Source organism: Scardinius erythrophthalmus (assembly GCF_964197995.2).
Source record: "Scardinius erythrophthalmus genome assembly, chromosome: 6".
Lineage (NCBI taxonomy): Eukaryota > Metazoa > Chordata > Actinopteri > Cypriniformes > Leuciscidae > Scardinius > Scardinius erythrophthalmus.
This window is the reverse complement of record NC_138226.1, coordinates 50,182,553-50,202,887: the sequence shown is the minus strand read 5'-3', so window position 1 is coordinate 50,202,887 and position 20,335 is coordinate 50,182,553. Positions and strand designations below refer to the sequence as shown.

The window sequence follows — 20,335 nt, the reverse complement described above, 5'->3', positions numbered from 1 at the left end:
TCTCTGCAGGACCACTAGAGAACCCCAGGCAGGTGTGTTTGATGAGGGCTGATCTCTGCAGGACCACTAGAGAACCCCAGGAAGGTGTGTTTGATCAGGGCTGATCTCTGCAGGACCACTAGAGAACCCCAGGCAGGTGTGTTTGATCAGGACTGATCTCTGCAGGACCACTAGAGAACCCCAGGCAGGTGTGTTTGATCAGGACTGATCTCTGCAGGACCACTAGAGAACCCCAGGCTGGTGTGTTTGATGAGGGCTGATCTCTGCAGGACCACTAGAGAACCCCAGGCAGGTGTGTTTGATGAGGGCTGATCTCTGCAGGACCACTAGAGAACCCCAGGCAGGTGTGTTTGATGAGGGCTGATCTCTGCAGGACCACTAGAGAACCCCAGGAAGGTGTGTTTGATCAGGGCTGATCTCTGCAGGACCACTAGAGAACCCCAGGAAGGTGTGTTTGATCAGGGCTGATCTCTGCAGGACCACTAGAGAACCCCAGGCAGGTGTGTTTGATCAGGGCTGATCACTGCATGGCCACTAGAGAACCCCAGGCAGGTGTGTTTGATCAGGGCTGATCACTGCATGGCCACTAGAGAACCCCAGGCAGGTGTGTTTGATCAAGGCTGATCTCTGCAGGACCACTAGAGAACCCCAGGCAGGTGTGTTTGATCAAGGCTGATCTCTGCAGGGCCACTAGAGAACCCCAGGCAGGTGTGTTTGATCAGGGCTGATCTCTGCAGGACCACTAGAGAACCCCAGGCCAGTGTGTTTGATCACCTGCAGGACAAGGGCCCTCGAGGGCCAGAGTTGAGGACCGCTGATCTATGCAGTGCAACTGCTGGTCATTAGCGCACAGATACCTGATAGCCTTCAGGCTGCTTCCAGTAGTGGATGAGGTACTGCATGTCGTGGACCAGCGTCTTCATGGACTCGTTGGTGCAGCTCAGAGGGTCAGCGATGACGATCTCCAGATCTCCTTTAACAGAGGTCAGCTTCACACTGGACGGAGGACCTAGATCAGCTACAGAGGAGAGGGACAGAGCTGTGGTCACACCGCAGAATCAAGAGCCGAGGCCAGATTACAACAGACCAGTTTAATCACCCTCTTTATCTGGGCAGAAGGTGATGTAGGTCCAGTTGGAGAACTGCTGTGCTGTGTTGGCCCGCACACGCAGGAGATATATGCCCCAGTAACTCAGTCCAGCATCAGTGAAATCACAGCGTCGCTCCAGAACATCTGCGCACACGGTCCTCCATTTCTGCTTGTGAGTCGGCTTACGGGCACTGTTGGAGGAAAGACCACATGAGTGACTCGATTCATCATGTGAAGTACAGCAGTCACTGACCCTGGACAGAGAGTTTCTAAATGATGTCTGAGGGAAACTGCTGGATGTCTCCCATTTGGAGTTTATTTATTAAAGCATTAACATGCATAGGTGTGATTGGCAAAGGACAAAAAAGCAGGAAAATATACGGTGCACCTACCATGACCCCACACACACACACACAAACACAGTGACATCATTTATATACATTTAATGAAATACAGTGCAAACGTCCTATATATTATATTACATTTTATAACGTCCTATAATGGTAGCCTAATGCCATGTTGGTAGATTGGCACCTGTAGAATTTCCTTTTGTTGAAAGCCCAGATAAAATTATTTTGTGTAGATCCATGTCCGAGGCAGTTCGACTTAACAAGCGCATTTCTTTACATACGCACGCGCGATGAATTGGAAACACTCGATCTGCGCCAGTGGACATGCAGTTATGAATGCCTGTGCAGCAATGTGAAACAATGGCAAGCACACACGCAACTTCTACGGAAGACTGTATTCTCGTTCTGTTTCGACTTTATTTTTGAAATGTTTCGACTTTCTTCTTTTTTTACAGATTTCTTTGTTTCTTTTTTTTTCCTGTTGTGGCTATTCTGATCATGCTATGACATTTTCTCGATGTGCAGCTGCTCTAGAGGCAGTATTTTCAAACCATGTCGGGGGAGTTTTATGCGTATTATAATGTCACTTGCCAGGTCATGTAAGGGGTAGACTACAGAATTTATTATACTTGTCAAAACGAAAATAGGAACTCCACTGTCTCTCTTTACATTTATTTTGTCCCGTTGTCGGCTTCAGCTAAGAAAAGAAATAGTTCGCCCCACATGTCCAAAATTCTTAGCACACTTTAGATAACCTTCTGCAACAAGTGCAGGCTCTTTGGTGGAGCTCTGCTTTGAAAGAAGTTCCATCGTGACAAATGAATGGACTACTTGCGGAATGACATGAAGACATGAATCAGAGGAACAAAAAACGTTGACAGCGGTGAGCGGTCATTATGTTTAACAATACCCGAACCGTGCTTTGTGCGCGACCTGCAAAAAAAAAATAAAAAAATTGCATGATTTACGAGAGCATCATTTTCAGGTCGGAAAAGCCGGATTTCCGGATTTATCCAGAAGAATCACACCCCTGAAAATGTCATGGCTTGGACGTCCATCCCAAGATTTACTTGCTTCTGTGTCTGTCTGTATACTTCTATATATTTACTTACAATATACAGTATAATGCTTTAGAATTCATTATCATTGGCTGGATGACGTCTGTTCCCATGAACTTTTGCCTATGCTTTGCATAGATTTGGCGAAACATTCCAAGCACAATTCAGCACATTTCTCACTTAATTCTTACTATTATGATGCAAAAATGACACGAATTACTAGAAAAATAATTCTATATTACACATCAAGGTAGTATTTGTTGTACTGCCTTTAATTTAATTTATAGAAATAAGTCACATTGAGAAGACCAAGAATAAAACAAAACATCTGGACAGATTATGATAATAAGAATTTTTTTACAACTGTAAAAGCATGTTGTGAATTCTGGTTCGCCAGTGTTTAAGAGCGACGAGCGCGTTGTGGCGGAAAGAGCGTGTCTACGGTTATTAGAGCCTTCATGACAAGGACAGTCAAGTTCACTTGAGCATTCACAGCATTTTGTGCCATTGTAAATTGTAATATGTTTATTGTGTGTGTATATTAGGGCTGTGCCGGTAAACTTGACAACCGCATCACCGCGGTTGTAAAGCGCCACCGCGGTGGCTGAGTATACCGGCGGTGGTTCGTCTAAAAAAAAAAAATTGTATATGAATGCATGTTTTACATTAATATAATGACACACAAAGCTTTGTTTACAAAATAAATAATAGGTTAGCAATTAAATGTTATATCGCAGCCATGGAAAAGTTTGAATTCATGACGAATGAGAGAGTTGTGCGTGAGCCCATAAACTTAAGCTTTGTCGGCTTTGAATTCTGGTTTGCGATCTGGTCACCCGATTATAAGCGAATTTAAAAATATTCCATTAGTTATTTCTTATAGAAAGCTTGAATTATCTACTTTTAAACAAAACAATTCAAAACGAAAATAAACCGACTAGCATATTCTTATGTATTCCGTATGAAGTGTGCATTTCTCAGGCGCGTTCACTGCGAAGAGTGAGCATCGTCAACTTCATCTTTGCAGCCCGACACTGACACACACACACACACACACACACACACACACAAAAAAAACACTTTATTAATAAACAATTCAAATGTCTCCTTGCTATATTTGACACGTTCATAATCATTACTTTTGCCGGTTCTTTGTGACAGCTGTTATGTGCGTTATTGGCAGCATCACCCTCTGGTTACATGAACGCGTCACCACCGCATCAGCACCAGAACTTGGAGATTTTATTTTAGAGAATGATCGCACAACAGACATTAGAACATTAGATATTCTATAATTAATTATTAATCAACTTATCGAATATTCAAAAATCGTGACTCATCCCTGCATGGAATGTCTTTTTTCTTTTCCCATATCGCGTCTCACCCAAAGACGCGTTATAAACGTTTCTTCCTTTGTTCGCTTTTAGGTCGATTATTTTCGTATTCTTTACTGTGGTAAAGTAGAAAAAACACTGTAGGACAGATAGCCTACATTTTTACTTGTACGTCAAATTCTTTTTAACACAGTTTGTGCTTGTTAGACATATGATAATTGGTAAGGCGCGTCAAGTTCATTTTGTAAAGCGCGTTTCACACGCGCGGGTGATTTTAGTTTGGCTTTCTCTGGCAGCGCGCAAACAGCCTAAATGCCTTGCCCTTGTAGAAGATAAAATTCGCTCTTCATACCTTTTACAAGTAGAAAACATGAAGATATCAGAAAAGAGATCGATGGTCTCTTTCCTGCTCGTGTCCCACATCCCTCTCAAAGCGCAGAGCGGTAGGCTGTCACGCGCCTTTGTGTGGAAATATTAAACAAAAGGTTTTTTTTTTTTTTTTTTTTTAAATAGATTAAACTTTATTATATTATGTAAGTTACCAGTATTTACTGATATTTATTTCAATGCTTTACAGGCATTTTAGTGTGTTGTTTCTTTTATTTCAAAACAACACCCCCCCCCCCCAACCACCGCAACACCGCCGGTATTTGGGTCCATTACTACCGCGGTGGTAAAAAACTGCCACCGTCACAGCCCTAGTGTATATATCTGATTAATCTAATATAGGAAGCGTTTGGTTGAGTTAATGAACGATGCAGTAAAGCACTTAATTGTACCAGTGATCATCTTTATCTTTAGCGTGCGCAGCTCAAACAGCAATGCACATTTATAACTTGGGACTGTCATATACATGCCATTATAATTAGAACACTATTGTAATAAAACGTTGTGAAATCTCTGGGTTTATTTGCTGTGTTTCAGCGTGTTGTTGTGGGAATAGTACATCCAGAACAGGGATTACACGTTCTGACCAGCACAGTCAAGTTTGCTTGTGCATTCATGTTTGGCCATAGGGGTGTAAAATTAATTTTAAAAGTTAAGGAATCTTACAATGGTTCAAAGTAGGCTACTATATTGTATATGTTTGATTTATGTTGAAGTGTTTGGGACATGGCTTTTAATGGTTAGCCTTTTGTTTTTGTATTCAGGCTATCAATATATAAAAATTTGAATTTAGATTTATCGGCCAATATATCGGTTATCAGCTTTCAAATGTAAAGAAATAACAGTTATCGGTATTGGCCTAAATGTTCATATCTGTGCATCCCAAGTCAATATACTGCATACAAATATTTTTATACTACAGGACATGAACCTCAAATCTCTCACAAGAATCTATTATGACCTGTCCAGCCTGTGTAATTATTTTTCATTTTGTTATCTGTAATTAGAAGATTGGCTCAATAATCTAAATAAACATGATGTTATGGATGAAAGCAGAGATACAGTGTTCTTACGCGAGATACTGTGCAGTGAAGGTGATCGTTCCGTTGATGGCGCTCTGCTGATCGTCAGCCCAGTCCCAGCGCAGAACATACTGTGTGTTGAGACTCTGAACAGAGAGATTCTGAAGAGGGCTCAAATCTGCAAGAGCTGGGAGACACACACACACACACAATCAAACACGTTTAGTTAAGGTCGCATACAGGTTTTCACACGTCACATAGTACTTTTACAGTGTAAAAGTATAACGCTACCTATAACACCTGATGTACTTATTACATCATAAGAATGGCATCTACGCTAATGTAAATCTTTCTGTTTATATCCCGAGGTTATATTCCGAGTCAGTCAGACCCAGCCAGTATCCAGATCAGATGGAGGACCTGCGCCTAGACACGGCCACAACGCATGATGTGGTCAGCCGGATCCGGGCCATATCCAGATCAGATGAAGGACCTGCGCCTAGACACGCCCACAACACATGATGTAGTCAGCCGGATCAGGGCCGTATCCAGATCAGATGGAGGACCTGCGCCTAGACACGACCACAACACATGATGTAGTCAGCCGGATCCGGGCCATATCCAGATCAGATGAAGGACCTGCGCCTAGACACGCCCACAACACGATGTAGTCAGCCGGATCAGGGCCGTATCCAGATCAGATGGAGGACCTGCGCCTAGACACGACCACAACACATGATGTAGTCAGCCGGATCAGGGCCGTATCCAGATCAGATGGAGGACCTGCGCCCAGACACGACCACAACACATGATGTAGTCAGCCGGATCCGGGCCGTATCAAGATCAGATGGTGGACCTGCGCCTAGACACGACCACAACACATGATGTAGTCAGCCAGATCCGGGCCGTATCAAGATCAGATGGTGGACCTGCGCCTAGACACGACCACAACGCATGACTTAGTCAGCCAGATCAGGGCCGTATCCAGACCAGATGGAAGACCTGCGTCTAGACACGAGCACAACGCATGATGCAGTCAGCCAGATCCGGGCCGTATCCAGATCAGATGGAGGACCTGCGCCTAGACACGAGCACAACGCATGATGTAGTCAGCCGGATCCGGGCCGTATCCAGATCAGATGGAGGACCTGCGCCCAGACACGACCACAACACATGATGTAGTCAGCCGGATCCGGGCCGTATCAAGATCAGATGGTGGACCTGCGCCTAGACACGACCACAACGCATGATGTAGTCAGCCGGATCAGGGCCGTATCCAGACCAGATGGAAGACCTGCGTCTAGACACGAGCACAACGCATGATGCAGTCAGCCAGATCCGGGCCGTATCCAGATCAGATGGAGGACCTGCGCCTAGACACGAGCACAACGCATGATGTAGTCAGCCGGATCCGGGCCGTATCCAGATCAGATGGAGGACCTGCGCCTAGACACGAGCACAACACATGATGTAGTCAGCCGGATCCGGGCCGTATCCAGATCAGATGGAGGACCTGCGCCCAGACACGACCACAACACATGATGTAGTCAGCCGGATCCGGGCCGTATCAAGATCAGATGGTGGACCTGCGCCTAGACACGAACACAACGCATGATGTAGTCAGCCGGATCAGGGCCGTATCCAGACCAGATGGAGGACCTGCGTCTAGACAAGACCACAACACATGATGTAGTCAGCCGGATCCGGGCCGTATCCAGACCAGATGGAGGACTTGCGCCTAGACACGACCACAACACATGATGTAGTCAGCCGGATCCGGGCCGTATCCAGATCAGATGGAGGACCTGCGCCTAGAAACGACCACAACGCATGATGTAGTCAGCCGGATCAGGGCAGTATCCAGATCAGATGGTGGACCACGCCTAGACTCGACCACAACGCATGATGTAGTCAGCCGGATCAGGGCCGTATCCAGATCAGATGGAGGACCTGCGCCTAGACACGACCAGAACACATGATGTAGTCAGCCGGATCAGGGCCGTATCCAGATCAGATGGAGGACCTGCGCCCTGACACGACCACAACACATGATGTAGTCAGCCGGATCCGGGCCGTATCAAGATCAGATGGTGGACCTGCGCCTAGACACGACCACAACACATGATGTAGTCAGCCAGATCCGGGCCGTATCAAGATCAGATGGTGGACCTGCGCCTAGACACGACCACAACACATGATGTAGTCAGCCAGATCCGGGCCGTATCAAGATCAGATGGTGGACCAGCGCCTAGACACGAGCACAACGCATGATGTAGTCAGCCGGATCCGGGCCGTATCCAGATCAGATGGAGGACCTGCGCCAAGACACGAGCACAACGCATGATGTAGTCAGCCGGATCTGAGCCGGATCCAGATCAGATTGAGGACCTGAGCCTAAACACGACCACAACGCATGATGTAGTCAGCCGGATCAGGGCAGTATCCAGATCAGATGGTGGACCAGCGCCTAGACACGACCACAACGCATGATGTAGTCAGCCGGATCCGGGCCGTATCCAGATCAGATGGAGGACCTGCGCCTAGACACGACCAGAACACATGATGTAGTCAGCCGGATCAGGGCCGTATCCAGATCAGATGGAGGACCTGTGCCCAGACACGACCACAACACATGATGTAGTCAGCCAGATCCGGGCCGTATCAAGATCAGATGGTGGACCTGCGCCTAGACACGACCACAACACATGATGTAGTCAGCCAGATCCAGGCCGTATCAAGATCAGATGGTGGACCAGCGCCTAGACACGACCACAATGCATGATGTAGTCAGCCGGATCCGGGCCGTATCCAGATCAGATGGAGGACCTGCACCTAGACACGACCACAACACATGATGTAGTCAGTCGAACCCAGCCAGTATCCAGATCAGATGAAGGACCTGCACCAAGACACAACCACAACGCATGATGTAGTCAGCCGGATCTGAGCCGTATCCAGATCAGATGGAGGACCTGAGCCTAAACATGACCACAACGCATGATGTAGTCAGCCGGATCAGGGCCGTATCCAGATCAGATGGAGGACCTGCGCCTAGACACGACCACAACACATGATGTAGTCAGCCGGATCAGGGCCGTATCCAGATCAGATGGAGGACCTGCGCCTAGACACGACCACAACACATGATGTAGTCAGCCGGATCAGGGCCGTATCCAGATCAGATGGAGGACCTGCGCCTAGACACGACCAGAACACATGATGTAGTCAGCCGGATCAGGGCCGTATCCAGATCAGATGGAGGACCTGTGCCCAGACACGACCACAACACATGATGTAGTCAGCCGGATCCGGGCCGTATCAAGATCAGATGGTGGACCTGCGCCTAGACACGACCACAACACATGATGTAGTCAGCCAGATCCGGGCCGTATCAAGATCAGATGGTGGACCTGCGCCTAGACACGACCACAACACATGATGTAGTCAGCCAGATCCAGGCCGTATCAAGATCAGATGGTGGACCAGCGCCTAGACACGACCACAACGCATGATGTAGTCAGCCGGATCAGGGCCGTATCCAGACCAGATGGAAGACCTGCGTCTAGACACGAGCACAACGCATGATGTAGTCAGCCGGATCCGAGCCGGATCCAGATCAGATGGAGGACTTGAGCCTAAACACGACCACAACGCATGATGTAGTCAGCCGGATCCGGGCCGTATCCAGATCAGATGGTGGACCTGCGCCTAGACACGACCACAACACATGATGTAGTCAGCCGGATCCGGGCCGTATCCAGATCAGATGGTGGACCAGCGCCTAGACACGACCACAATGCATGATGTAGTCAGCCGGATCAGGGCCGTATCCAGACCAGATGGAAGACCTGCGTCTAGACACGACCACAACACATGATGTAGTCAGCCGGATCAGGGCCGTATCCAGACCAGATGGAAGACCTGCGTCTAGACACGACCACAACACATGATGTAGTCAGCCGGATCCAGGCCGTATCCAGACCAGATGGAGGACCTGCGTCTAGACACGACCACAACACATGATGTAGTCAGCCAGATCCGGGCCGTATCCAGATCAGATGGAGGACCAGCGCCTAGACACGAGCACAACGCATGATGTAGTCAGCCGGATCTGAGCCGTATCCAGATCAGATGGAGGACCTGAGCCTAGACACGACCACAACACATGATGTAGTCAGCCGGATCAGGGCCGTATCCAGATCAGATGGAGGACCTGCGCCTAGACACGACCACAACACATGATGTAGTCAGCCGGATCAGGGCCGTATCCAGATCAGATGGAGGACCTGCGCCCAGACACGACCACAACACATGATGTAGTCAGCCGGATCCGGGCCGTATCAAGATCAGATGGTGGACCTGCACCTAGACACGACCACAACGCATGATGTAGTCAGCCAGATCCGGGCCGTATCAAGATCAGATGGTGGACCTGCGCCAACCTGCGCCTAGACACGACCACAACGCATGATGTAGTCAGCCGGATCAGGGCCGTATCCAGATCAGATGGAGGACCAGCGCCTAGACACGCCCACAACGCATGATGTAGTCAGCCGGATCAGGGCCGTATCCAGATCAGATGGAGGACCTGCGCCTAGACACAACCACAACGCATGATGTAGTCAGCCGGATCCGGGCCGTATCCAGATCAGATGGTGGACCAGCGCCTAGACACGCCCACAACGCATGATGTAGTCAGCCGGATCAGGGCCGTATCCAGATCAGATGGAGGACCTGCGCCTAGACACAACCACAACGCATGATGTAGTCAGCCGGATCAGGGCCGTATCCAGATCAGATGGTGGACCAGCGCCTATACACGCCCACAACGCATGATGTAGTCAGCCGGATCAGGGCCGTATCCAGACCAGATTGAGGACCTGCGTCTAGACAAGACCACAACACATGATGTAGTCAGCCGGATCCGGGCCGTATCCAGATCAGATGGAGGACCTGCGCCTAGACACGACCACAACGCATGATGTAGTCAGCCGGATCAGGGCCGTATCCAGACCAGATGGAGGACCTGCGTCTAGACAAGACCACAACACATGATGTAGTCAGCCGGATCCGGGCCGTATCCAGATCAGATGGAGGACCTGCGCCTAGACACGACCACAACGCATGATGTAGTCAGCCGGATCAGGGACGTATCCAAACCAGATGGAGGACCTGCGTCTAGACACGCCCTCAACACATGATGTAGTCAGCCGGATCAGGGCCGTATCCAGATCAGATGGAGGACCTGCGCCTAGACACGACCACAACGCATGATAGGCGCAGGTCCTCCTCCCCCAACCACAAATTTAACATGTTAAACCATACCCTGCTTTATTGTTTTACTGGCACTTTTTTATTCATACTATTTTAATCCATCATTTCTTCAATTAGACCTTTCACTTACCCTTCTTAAAAAAACATTCAAATGATCTTACGTGGACTTTTCAAAATTAGCAATAAAACAATGCTCTTGGCAACAGGGAGAGCTAGTATGTTAGCTTAGCATAGTGTCAAACACGACAATTTATGAGATTAATATCATGGTTTGCTCCAAAATCATGTTGCTTATTAGGGATGGGTCACAATTTTCGAATATTCGATTAGTTGTTTTAATTATAGAATATGGAATAGGTTGTGTGATTATTGTCTAAAAAAATCTCCATGTTTTCGGTGCTGATGCGGTGGTGACGCGCTCATGTAACCAGAGGGTGACGCTGCCAATAACGCACCTAAAAGCTGTCAATCAACTCTCAGACAACAGAAGGAACACACTGTCTCACACCAGAGCATGTGAGCGGAGTGGGGATATTTCCTCCAGAGCGGAGAGAGACTTTATGAAGAATGCCCTTTGTGTCATGCTGGTTCGAAAATATGTGAAATAAGAAGGGCTGTTAATTTGTAGTTGTTCATTTAAGCCATTAGTTGACTAATCACATATTTATATTAATTTAACTACTTAATACTGGAGAGACTAAACCATAATGAGCGTTTATGTAATAAGCCTGTTCCGCACTCAAGCGCACGCATTAAGTTTGCCACAAAGCCGGCAAAAGTAATGATTATGAATGTGTCAAATATAGCAAGGAGACATTTTAATTGTTTGTCAATCAACTGGTGTTTTCTGTGTCAGTGTCAGCTGCAAAGATGAAGTTGACGATGCTGACTCGCAATCTTTGGAGTATTGTGAACGTGCCTACAGAAAGAAATGCACATGTTTTGTTTAAAAGTAGACATTTCCAGCTTTCCATAAATATATTTCTCATGTATGTGAGGCAAGTAGCCTATACGCTGAGTTTCGGTTCATTTATGAGACGAGTTCACGCGCCGGTGCCTCCACGTCCTGATTTTAGTGGTTGCTATATTTATTAAATCCAGACAATTGGTTGATGAAACATTGATTAAAATTAAGATACAATGTTTACAAAACGAAATTCACTTTAAAGAAAGGCTTTCTAACCAAAACTTAATCAAGTGGTCAAAATCATGTCTGACCCACTCCATATGTCATTGTCTCCTGATATTGCGCATCTAATTATCCTATCTTACTCCATCTTACTTATCTTATACCTATCTTGCTGTTCACTTTTCATATAATCAACACAGATGAAATTAGAAAATAACATTATAGGCCTATTATTTAAACATAAATAAGAAACTAAATGTGTTTTCTTTAATGGATACAACACGTATGATATTATTATTAAAATATACTAAAGTACTTTAGTTACTTGAATAATGTAGTTACTTGAATAGTTTTTCAGCAAACTACTTGTTTACTCTTACTCAAGTCATTATTTTCCTGTATTCTACTCTAGTAAATAATTTAAGTACTTTCTCAAGTACAATTTTTCAGTACTCTTTCCATCACTGTATATATATATATATGTGTGTGTGTGTGTGTGTGTGTGTGTGTGTGTGTGTTATTATTTTGATATTTTTAATTTAAATGATTATTATTATCATAATTAGATAGGCTATCTTTGCAACAAACACAGAGACAAGCATTTTTTTTTTCAGCCCGGAAATCATTGCCTGTCCTTTGGTTTGTATAATAACAACAACTACATTTGGATTATTAAACAATGTGGAAATAAAGTGAATCTGCAGAGTTTTGCATTCACAGGCATGTAAAGGAAACCATTGACACAGAGAAGAAAGAGTTAAACTCTTCATGTGCTCGCACTCATGACCGCTACTGAACATCTGAACACACACTACCATCAAACGCACATCACAGGTCGTCTTCTGTCTGTTCTCCAACATGTGATCAAATGTATATTTCTGCAAACGTGTTTAAACCGGTTAACTGTGTCTAAGTCAAAGGCATTTGTTTTCAAGACGAGTTCGCACGCCACTGCGCAACACACACACACACACACACACACACACACACACACACATCACCGCGTCTTCATTTCATAAACTGTGGACAATGGCTTATTTAATGTTTAAATTAATGTATATGTCCAAGAAACTGGTAATGTCATTCTCTGTAGTAGTGCTATTGTGGCGTAGACTAATAATCTGTTTGGTTGTAAAATATTCCCTGAATGAAATGAAATGGAAAGTATCATTCATTCACAGACAGCTTACGAAGATGTTCAACTAATAAAGGTCTTCATCGCTGGCAAACAATAGGATGCATTTGCAGATTTGCTTTCACTTGACTGTAGGTCCACTTCATCCAACACTTGATGTTCTTAATTCTTCCTGTTACGAGTCCGAGTGTGAAACCGCTTCACATTCAGTGTACAGGAACAAATCATTCAAACTGATTCGATTTAGACAGTTCTGCCAAATTGTTTAATAACGTTTTTAACAGAATCGATGCAAAAGAATTATTAATTTGTGAATTGAGCATCGTCCAGAAAAAAGATACAGCACGTTTAGAATAAACTACGCATAACAACATGTATTGCGTTAAAATAAAACAAAGAGAGGAACGTCACCCGGCATTACAGTGGGAGTTAGAGGTGAGCGGAGAGCTGAGGACGCAAATATTAAGGCTTATTCCGGTCCCAGTAGCGTCATACACTACGATGTGTGTTCTTAAATCTGCTCAAAATGTCAAACATGTTTTGCTATCCTCCGACTGGATGGAATCATAATCTGAAGCTAAAAAAATCTGAGTCTGTGCCCATCATACACTATGTGATTTTGAATCTGCAGAGCGGCGCCGGCATTCGGCAGCTCCTGCAGACTCTCCCGGGTCGCAGACCTGAGCTACAGGCGTGTGGTGTATCCCAGCCTTTCACGAGTAACGCTGGACTGGACACTACTAGTGTACGAGATCATCTGTTAATCATCAGCGGTCTGACAGCTCGTCCCTTCTGCTCACATAAAGAGACATTCACAACATTTATTATTGCTATTTTCCATCTTTTTAGGACACAAATAATAGAATTTCACTTATTTTTTATTTTAATGTTTGCATCCCCAGGATACGTAAGTCCTTTTGGGGAATAAATTAATTGAAAACAGAATGCTTGTTTGGCAATGTGTATTACAATATTTTTTAAAACATTTATTCACTACATTATTCTTTGTAAAATTCTGTTGAACAATAAGTATAATGCCTATTTATGACTATATTAGCCTTCTGTATCATATTTAATTAATATGCAAATTTCTAGGGCCAATAAATTATCAATATGACCAAATCTTTGTAGAGAACCCTGTTGTGCTCAATCTAGTTCACGCCTTCTGTCCTCTGATCGAGAGATCAGACTACGTCAAGTAAAGTCTTTTTATCATGAATCTTTAATGATTTTTATAAAGTAAATGTTAGATGAACATTTACTGGACTGAAGCAGCTTGGGTTTAGGCTACTTGATTATTCATACATCATTTGTTTATGTTAAACATTATTTTTACATTTGTTCACGTTAATGTAAATGTCAAATATGACACAACAGCCTTTATCATTGAATTGCATGTATGAGCCATAAAAGCCCGATGTATGAAAAAAAACAGTTTCACGCGAAACACCAGCAGCCGCCATTTAAAAAAAAAAAAAGCTGTGTAAACACACAAATTATAGCCTATATATTTACTCCAAAAACTAACTCTACGAACATGGAAACAGTGATAGATGGAGCTCTTAACCTTTACGCTGAGGAGAATATTGAGAAAGAGAAACGTGATTATATATTTCTGCTCAGCTAGCGACTCTGAAGTGGAGTAGATAAGTTCCTCCAGGAGGAGTTCCTGAAATCATCCCGCCAATAGTTCTAGGCAGTGGCGAAGCTGCGGGTGAGTTGTGGCCCACCCACTCAGAAGTTGGCTATTTTCCAAACAGATGTTTACAATTATTTTATTAACAACAATAAGAAAAAGAATACACCTCTTATCACACTTAAGTTTATATAGTTAAAAGTTTGTTTTGTCTCCCTATAGGCGCATACCATACGCTTGTCAAAATAAAAAGGTGAATATGATTCGTCAGTTGCTGTTAGTCTCGCCTATTATGTGATAGTAGTACGATTCGTGTGTTTGTAGATTTGCATTTGAAAATGGCAACGCAAATAACAATCAGTAGATTTTTTAAGAAGCCTAAACTGGATGTTTCAAGTGTACTACCTGAAGAAACCAGGTCTACCAATGAAGGTGGACCACCTGCAGCTGAATCTGCATCTCCTGCTAATTGGCACGTCAGCAATTATTAAAGATGGGGCATCTAATGAACCAACAGAGTCACCTTCCAACGTCTCTGGAACCCCACCACAGGACCTGTCTGCCCTGGACGAGCCCCCCCGCAACGGTTCTCAGTGCTTACTGGACGCCTAAACAATTGATCTCTTCTCTCCTTTGAACGTGAACTGACAGAGACACTTGATTACGATGAGATCATCTCCGTTTTTAATCAAAAACCCCGTGGTCTCAGACTAATATTACAGGAGCTGGAGTGGACGACATGTAAAGGAAGGTAGATGTAAATGTATGTTATACAAAAATTCTCAATATTTTTTGTAAAGCAAATCTAACAATAATTCATATAGACTAATATGTATAGGCCTACTTGACAGAAAATATGACTGTTATTGTGTTTGTTTCAGTGTATATGTGCATATAGTGAGTATATGTTGTTATTTGCCATTATATTAAATGTTGTTATTTGCTAGTATGGAACATTATTCTGTGTTGGAATTTTTATTTTTTTTATTTTTTTTGTGTGAGTTGGCGTGCAGTTTCCGAACGCCACACTGCCCACCCCGTTTAATGAAGGCCCACCCACTTTAGCATTTCTGGCCTCGCCCCTCTGTGAAAGGGTTAGGGTTAGGGTGAGGAGCTGTGAAAGGGTTAGGGTTAGGGTTAGGAGCTGTGAAAGGGTTAGGGTTAGGGTTAGGAGCTGTGAAAGGGTTAGGGTGAGGGTTAGGAGCTGTGAAAGGGTTAGGGTGAGGGTGAGGAGCTGTGAAAGGGTTAGGGTGAGGAGCTGTGAAAGGGTGAGGGTGAGGAGCTGTGAAAGGGTTAGGGTGAGGAGCTGTGAAAGGGTTAGGGTGAGGAGCTGTGAAAGGGTTAGGGTGAGGAGCTGTGAAAGGGTTAGGGTGAGGAGCTGTGAAAGGGTGAGGGTGAGGAGCTGTGAAAGGGTTAGGGTGAGGAGCTGTGAAAGGGTTAGGGTGAGGAGCTGTGAAAGGGTTAGGGTGAGGAGCTGTGAAAGGGTTAGGGTGAGGAGCTGTGAAAGGGTTAGGGTGAGGAGCTGTGAAAGGGTTAGGGTGAGGAGCTGTGAAAGGGTTAGGGTGAGGAGCTGTGAAAGGGTTAGGGTGAGGAGCTGTGAAAGGGTTAGGGTGAGGAGCTGTGAAAGGGTTAGGGTGAGGAGCTGTGAAAGGGTGAGGGTGAGGAGCTGTGAAAGGGTTAGGGTGAGGAGCTGTGAAAGGGTTAGGGTGAGGAGCTGTGAAAGGGTTAGGGTGAGGAGCTGTGAAAGGGTTAGGGTGAGGAGCTGTGAAAGGGTTAGGGTGAGGAGCTGTGAAAGGGTGAGGGTGAGGAGCTGTGAAAGGGTTAGGGTGAGGAGCTGTGAAAGGGTTAGGGTGAGGAGCTGTGAAAGGGTTAGGGTGAGGAGCTGTGAAAGGGTTAGGGTGAGGAGCTGTGAAAGGGTTAGGGTGAGGAGCTGTGAAAGGGTGAGGGTGAGGAGCTGTGAAAGGGTGAGGGTGAGGAGCTGTGAAAGGGTTCCTCCGACGCGAAAGCCCGTTATTTTATTCCTCTAAAAGGACGACATTTCCCCTGAGATACACATATTTACAGACAGATTATGAAAAATGTAAAAAATAAATTACATTTTAACATAAACATAACATGCTTACACTTAACAACTTTTTATATGATATAGATATACATCCACTTTTATCTGAAGGCGAGTAGATTTCCCACTACAGGTGATCATGTTGTTTTTAAATGCTAAAGATTGTAGCCTATGAAGAAAATCACCAGATCCAAATATTCACACACACACCCTTTCAACATGAAACCAAGACATGAGCCCTACACTTTCCCCCAGGAGACAGAAAGCTTGTGTGTTTTACTCACCCTCATGCGGGTCCAAACCCGTAAGACCTTCATTCATCTTCAGAACTCCAGACATGTTTGATGAAACCCGAGAGCTTTGTATTCCTCCACAGACTGCGAAGACCACTTTCAAGACCCAGAAAATTAGTAAATACATCGTTAAATAGTCCATGCGACTACAGTGGTTCAACCTTAATGTTATGAAGCGACGAGAATACTTTTTGTGCGCAAAAAAAAAATTGTATTCAACCATTTCTTCTCTTCCGTCAGTCTCTGACGACCAGAGCCGACATGAGAGCGAGTTACCGACAGAATAACGTCCACTTTTGGGTGAACTAACCCTTAATGAAAGCTGTGACAGCGGAGAGCTCACACACTACTGACACTACTACATGACTACAGTAATTTGTAACAACAAATTGAAACAGTACAATTAAACTGAGACGCACCTCCACTGACTAACACACACACACACACACTCTCTCACACACACACACACACACACACACACACCCTCTCTCCCACTCACTCACACACAAACACACACTCACTCACTCACTCACTCACACTCACACTCTCACTCTCTCACTCTCTCTCTCTCTCTCTCTCACACACACACACACACACACACACACACACACACACACACACACACACACACACACCCTCTCTCCCACTCACTCACACACAAACACACACTCACTCACTCACACTCACACTCTCACTCTCTCTCTCACACACACACACACACACACACACACACACACACACACACACACACACACACACACACTCACACACACTCACACACTCATACACACACCCCCCCCTCTCCCACTCACTCACACACAAACACACACTCACTCACTCACTCACACTCTCACTCTCTCACTCTCTCTCTCTCTCTCTCTCTCTCTCTCTCTCACACACACACACACACACACTCACCCAGTGAAACACACACTTTATCGTCACCAACACACAGTAAAGATGGACTCACCCAGTGAAACACACACCAGGAGTGAAACACACACTTCAGAGCCGCGGAGCTTCATGTTTGCGCATCTGAATCCGCATCGCGATGAGTCTCTTTCTCTGAGTTTGAGCTCAAGTTTGTTTCAGTTTCAGTTCGCGAGGATAAGCGCTCTCTCTCTCTCTCTCTCACACACACACACACACACACACACACACACACACACACACACACACACACACACACACACGATGCGGAAGTGACGTCAGATTATGGCTCAGCTGCGACGAACAGCAGGACATTCTTCTTCTTCTTTGGGTTTTAACGGCAGCTTGCATCATAGTGTTGCATTACTGCCATCTTCTGGCTCTCATTATTTCCCATATACTTTAGTCATCACATTCTTGTCATTAGTCCCGTTTTGGTCAGAAAACAAATAAAATATTTCATTCCAATGCAGTCCATTATACTATTTACTCCATGTCCTATTAGTCCTATTTTTCCCATGTCTTTTATCATATCTTTCCTATTTCATATTTTAATTCATATTATTCATATTTGAATATATATCCTATTATATATCCTATTTCATATTTTAATTCATATTTTGAGCAATTAATAAGCACATGTTCTACAGTCTCATGTATTTGACACTGATCACAAAACCCAGTTAGATGTTCCCCATTAGCCTATATGAAGAGTGATATTTAGTTTAGTCTGCCCTACTCTTAATCTGGTTATAATAGTTTCTTCTCTCCTGTTTCCTCTCTTATTTTCCACAGTGCCGACTGACAGGCCCGGCTCCAGATATGAGATGAAAGGTTGGCCAAGTGATGTTCGAGGTGGGCCGGATGTATGGGGGGGGGGGGAGGATTAACAAACTAAAAATGTTAATTTTATCTGAAATGCTGTTTTTCTTAAGAATTATTCTCACGTCTGTTAATGCAGTATAACATTACCGATTTTTGGCCATTGTTATTTTTTACATTTTTATTTTTACATTCTTATGTATATTTAGAATCTTTTTTTTCCTTTTTTTACCACACAACAGATCTTGTATCAGTTTAGTAACTTTAGATTTGAGGAAAACGGGGCAGGGCTTGAAAAAGATCTACTTATATCAGTATAATTTACAACATTAGCTTTCTACTCATTTTAGAGAATTCTGTTACAAACTCATCCATGCCCAGTTCATGTGTTATTCATGAGCTAAAAACACAAGGTTTTCCTTTCGGAACAAGAAATTTGTGCATGTTGTGTTTTATTAGGCTACAGAGTGTGTCATCATGAAGAGGTGGTTGGGAAGAAAACAGAAAATATCATATCTGGAGCTGAATTGGCCCTTCGCATGGAGTTTGATTGACAGGCGATCTGACCAATCATAATCCGCCATCTGCGTCCGACAAAGCAGTCAGGAGAGTTAGTAGATTAACGCTGGAGGATTTGAACTTGAATAACGGCGTGTACTGACGTCTTTCCGCGGTTAAAACAACATTCCTTCTTATGTTCATTTATGTTTATTTGATGCTATAAATTAACTAGAAGGAAGTGATGATCGGTTTACCAGCAGCTTTAACTTTAGGCTCTACAGCGATCTGTCAGACACATTAAAGAGCCACAAAACGGTATTTATTTTTTTAAATTTCGTTAAAAAAAATTTGAAAGTTGAGAATTAGTTTAAATTCAAAAGTAACCTGCTCTGTCCTGTCTGTCAGCGCGTTGTCAGAGTCCTCTCTGCTCCGCGATGATTCACTGCATAAGAACATGGGTGTGTGGGTGTGTGGCGTGAGAGCAGCGATTGAATATTGCACCAATTTTGTGATTGGCTGTTATGTGGTGGGGGGCCAAGGTGGGCCAAGCTTCTGATTGGGTGGGCCAGGCCCACCCTGGCCCCCCCTGTGGAGCCGGGCCTGGGCCCGACTCTTTTTTTAATTGAGTAAATGTCTTCCTTTTGATTCTTGGTCCCACCTTTGTTGCCATTTTTTAGAGATTTCTCCCCATACTTTACTCTTTCCTTCTGATCTTGAAAGGCTGACGACTGCATATTCTCTTGTTTCAGTGCTTCCTTAGCTATATTGTCTACCTTTTCATTTCCAATAATACCCACATGTGCTGGGACCCACATCAATATAACTTCATCAGCTTTCTTTTAAATGTTTGAATAGATAGCCGTAATATCATAAAAAACCTCCTGATGATTCTTAACCACGCCGGTCTTGAGACTCTGCAATACAGAGACAGAGTCGCTGCAAATTAAAGTTTTATTTAACTTAGAGCATTCTGTCCATTCTAACGCCATCACAATGTCAAACATCTCGACAGCATATACACTTAAATGATCTGATGTTCTCCTGCTCATCTCACTCTTCTGACTGGGAACTACAGTTGCAGCGCCTGTAACTCCTGTTATCGGGTCTTTAGATCCATCTGTAAAAACTTGCTTAAAGTTCATATATTTTTGGTTCACATGTCTATAAAATTCACTCACCACATTAGCTTGATTGTTTAGTATTATGATCTGTAATACCTCCAAATCCACTATTGGATTGTCAAACTTCCACATAGGGATACTGGGCCATACCACAGTTTTACAAAACTCCTTTCCATATACTCCCAAGTCCT

General features: G+C 44.4%; 1 protein-coding gene across 3 annotated transcripts in view; it reads right to left on the bottom strand.

Moving 5' to 3' along the window:
* Window positions 1-18,008, bottom strand: part of LOC308692763 (interferon alpha/beta receptor 1a-like) — a 32,429-nt gene extending 14,421 nt beyond the window's left edge. The window contains exons 1-5 of one of the 3 annotated variants that reach the window (XM_081369106.1): window positions 17,741-18,008; window positions 16,762-16,866; window positions 5,293-5,428; window positions 1,100-1,281; window positions 858-1,018 (exon numbers count right to left, since the gene is read on the bottom strand). In XM_081369106.1, the coding sequence (XP_081225232.1) occupies window positions 858-1,018; window positions 1,100-1,281; window positions 5,293-5,428; window positions 16,762-16,866; window positions 17,741-17,795 (639 nt within the window). In that variant the 5' untranslated portion in view covers window positions 17,796-18,008. The remainder of the gene's footprint in view (window positions 1-857; window positions 1,019-1,099; window positions 1,282-5,292; window positions 5,429-16,761; window positions 16,867-17,740) is intronic. The other 2 variants (XM_081369107.1, XM_081369108.1) reach the window with 2 other exon arrangements.
* Between the last annotated feature and the right edge of the window lie 2,327 nt (window positions 18,009-20,335).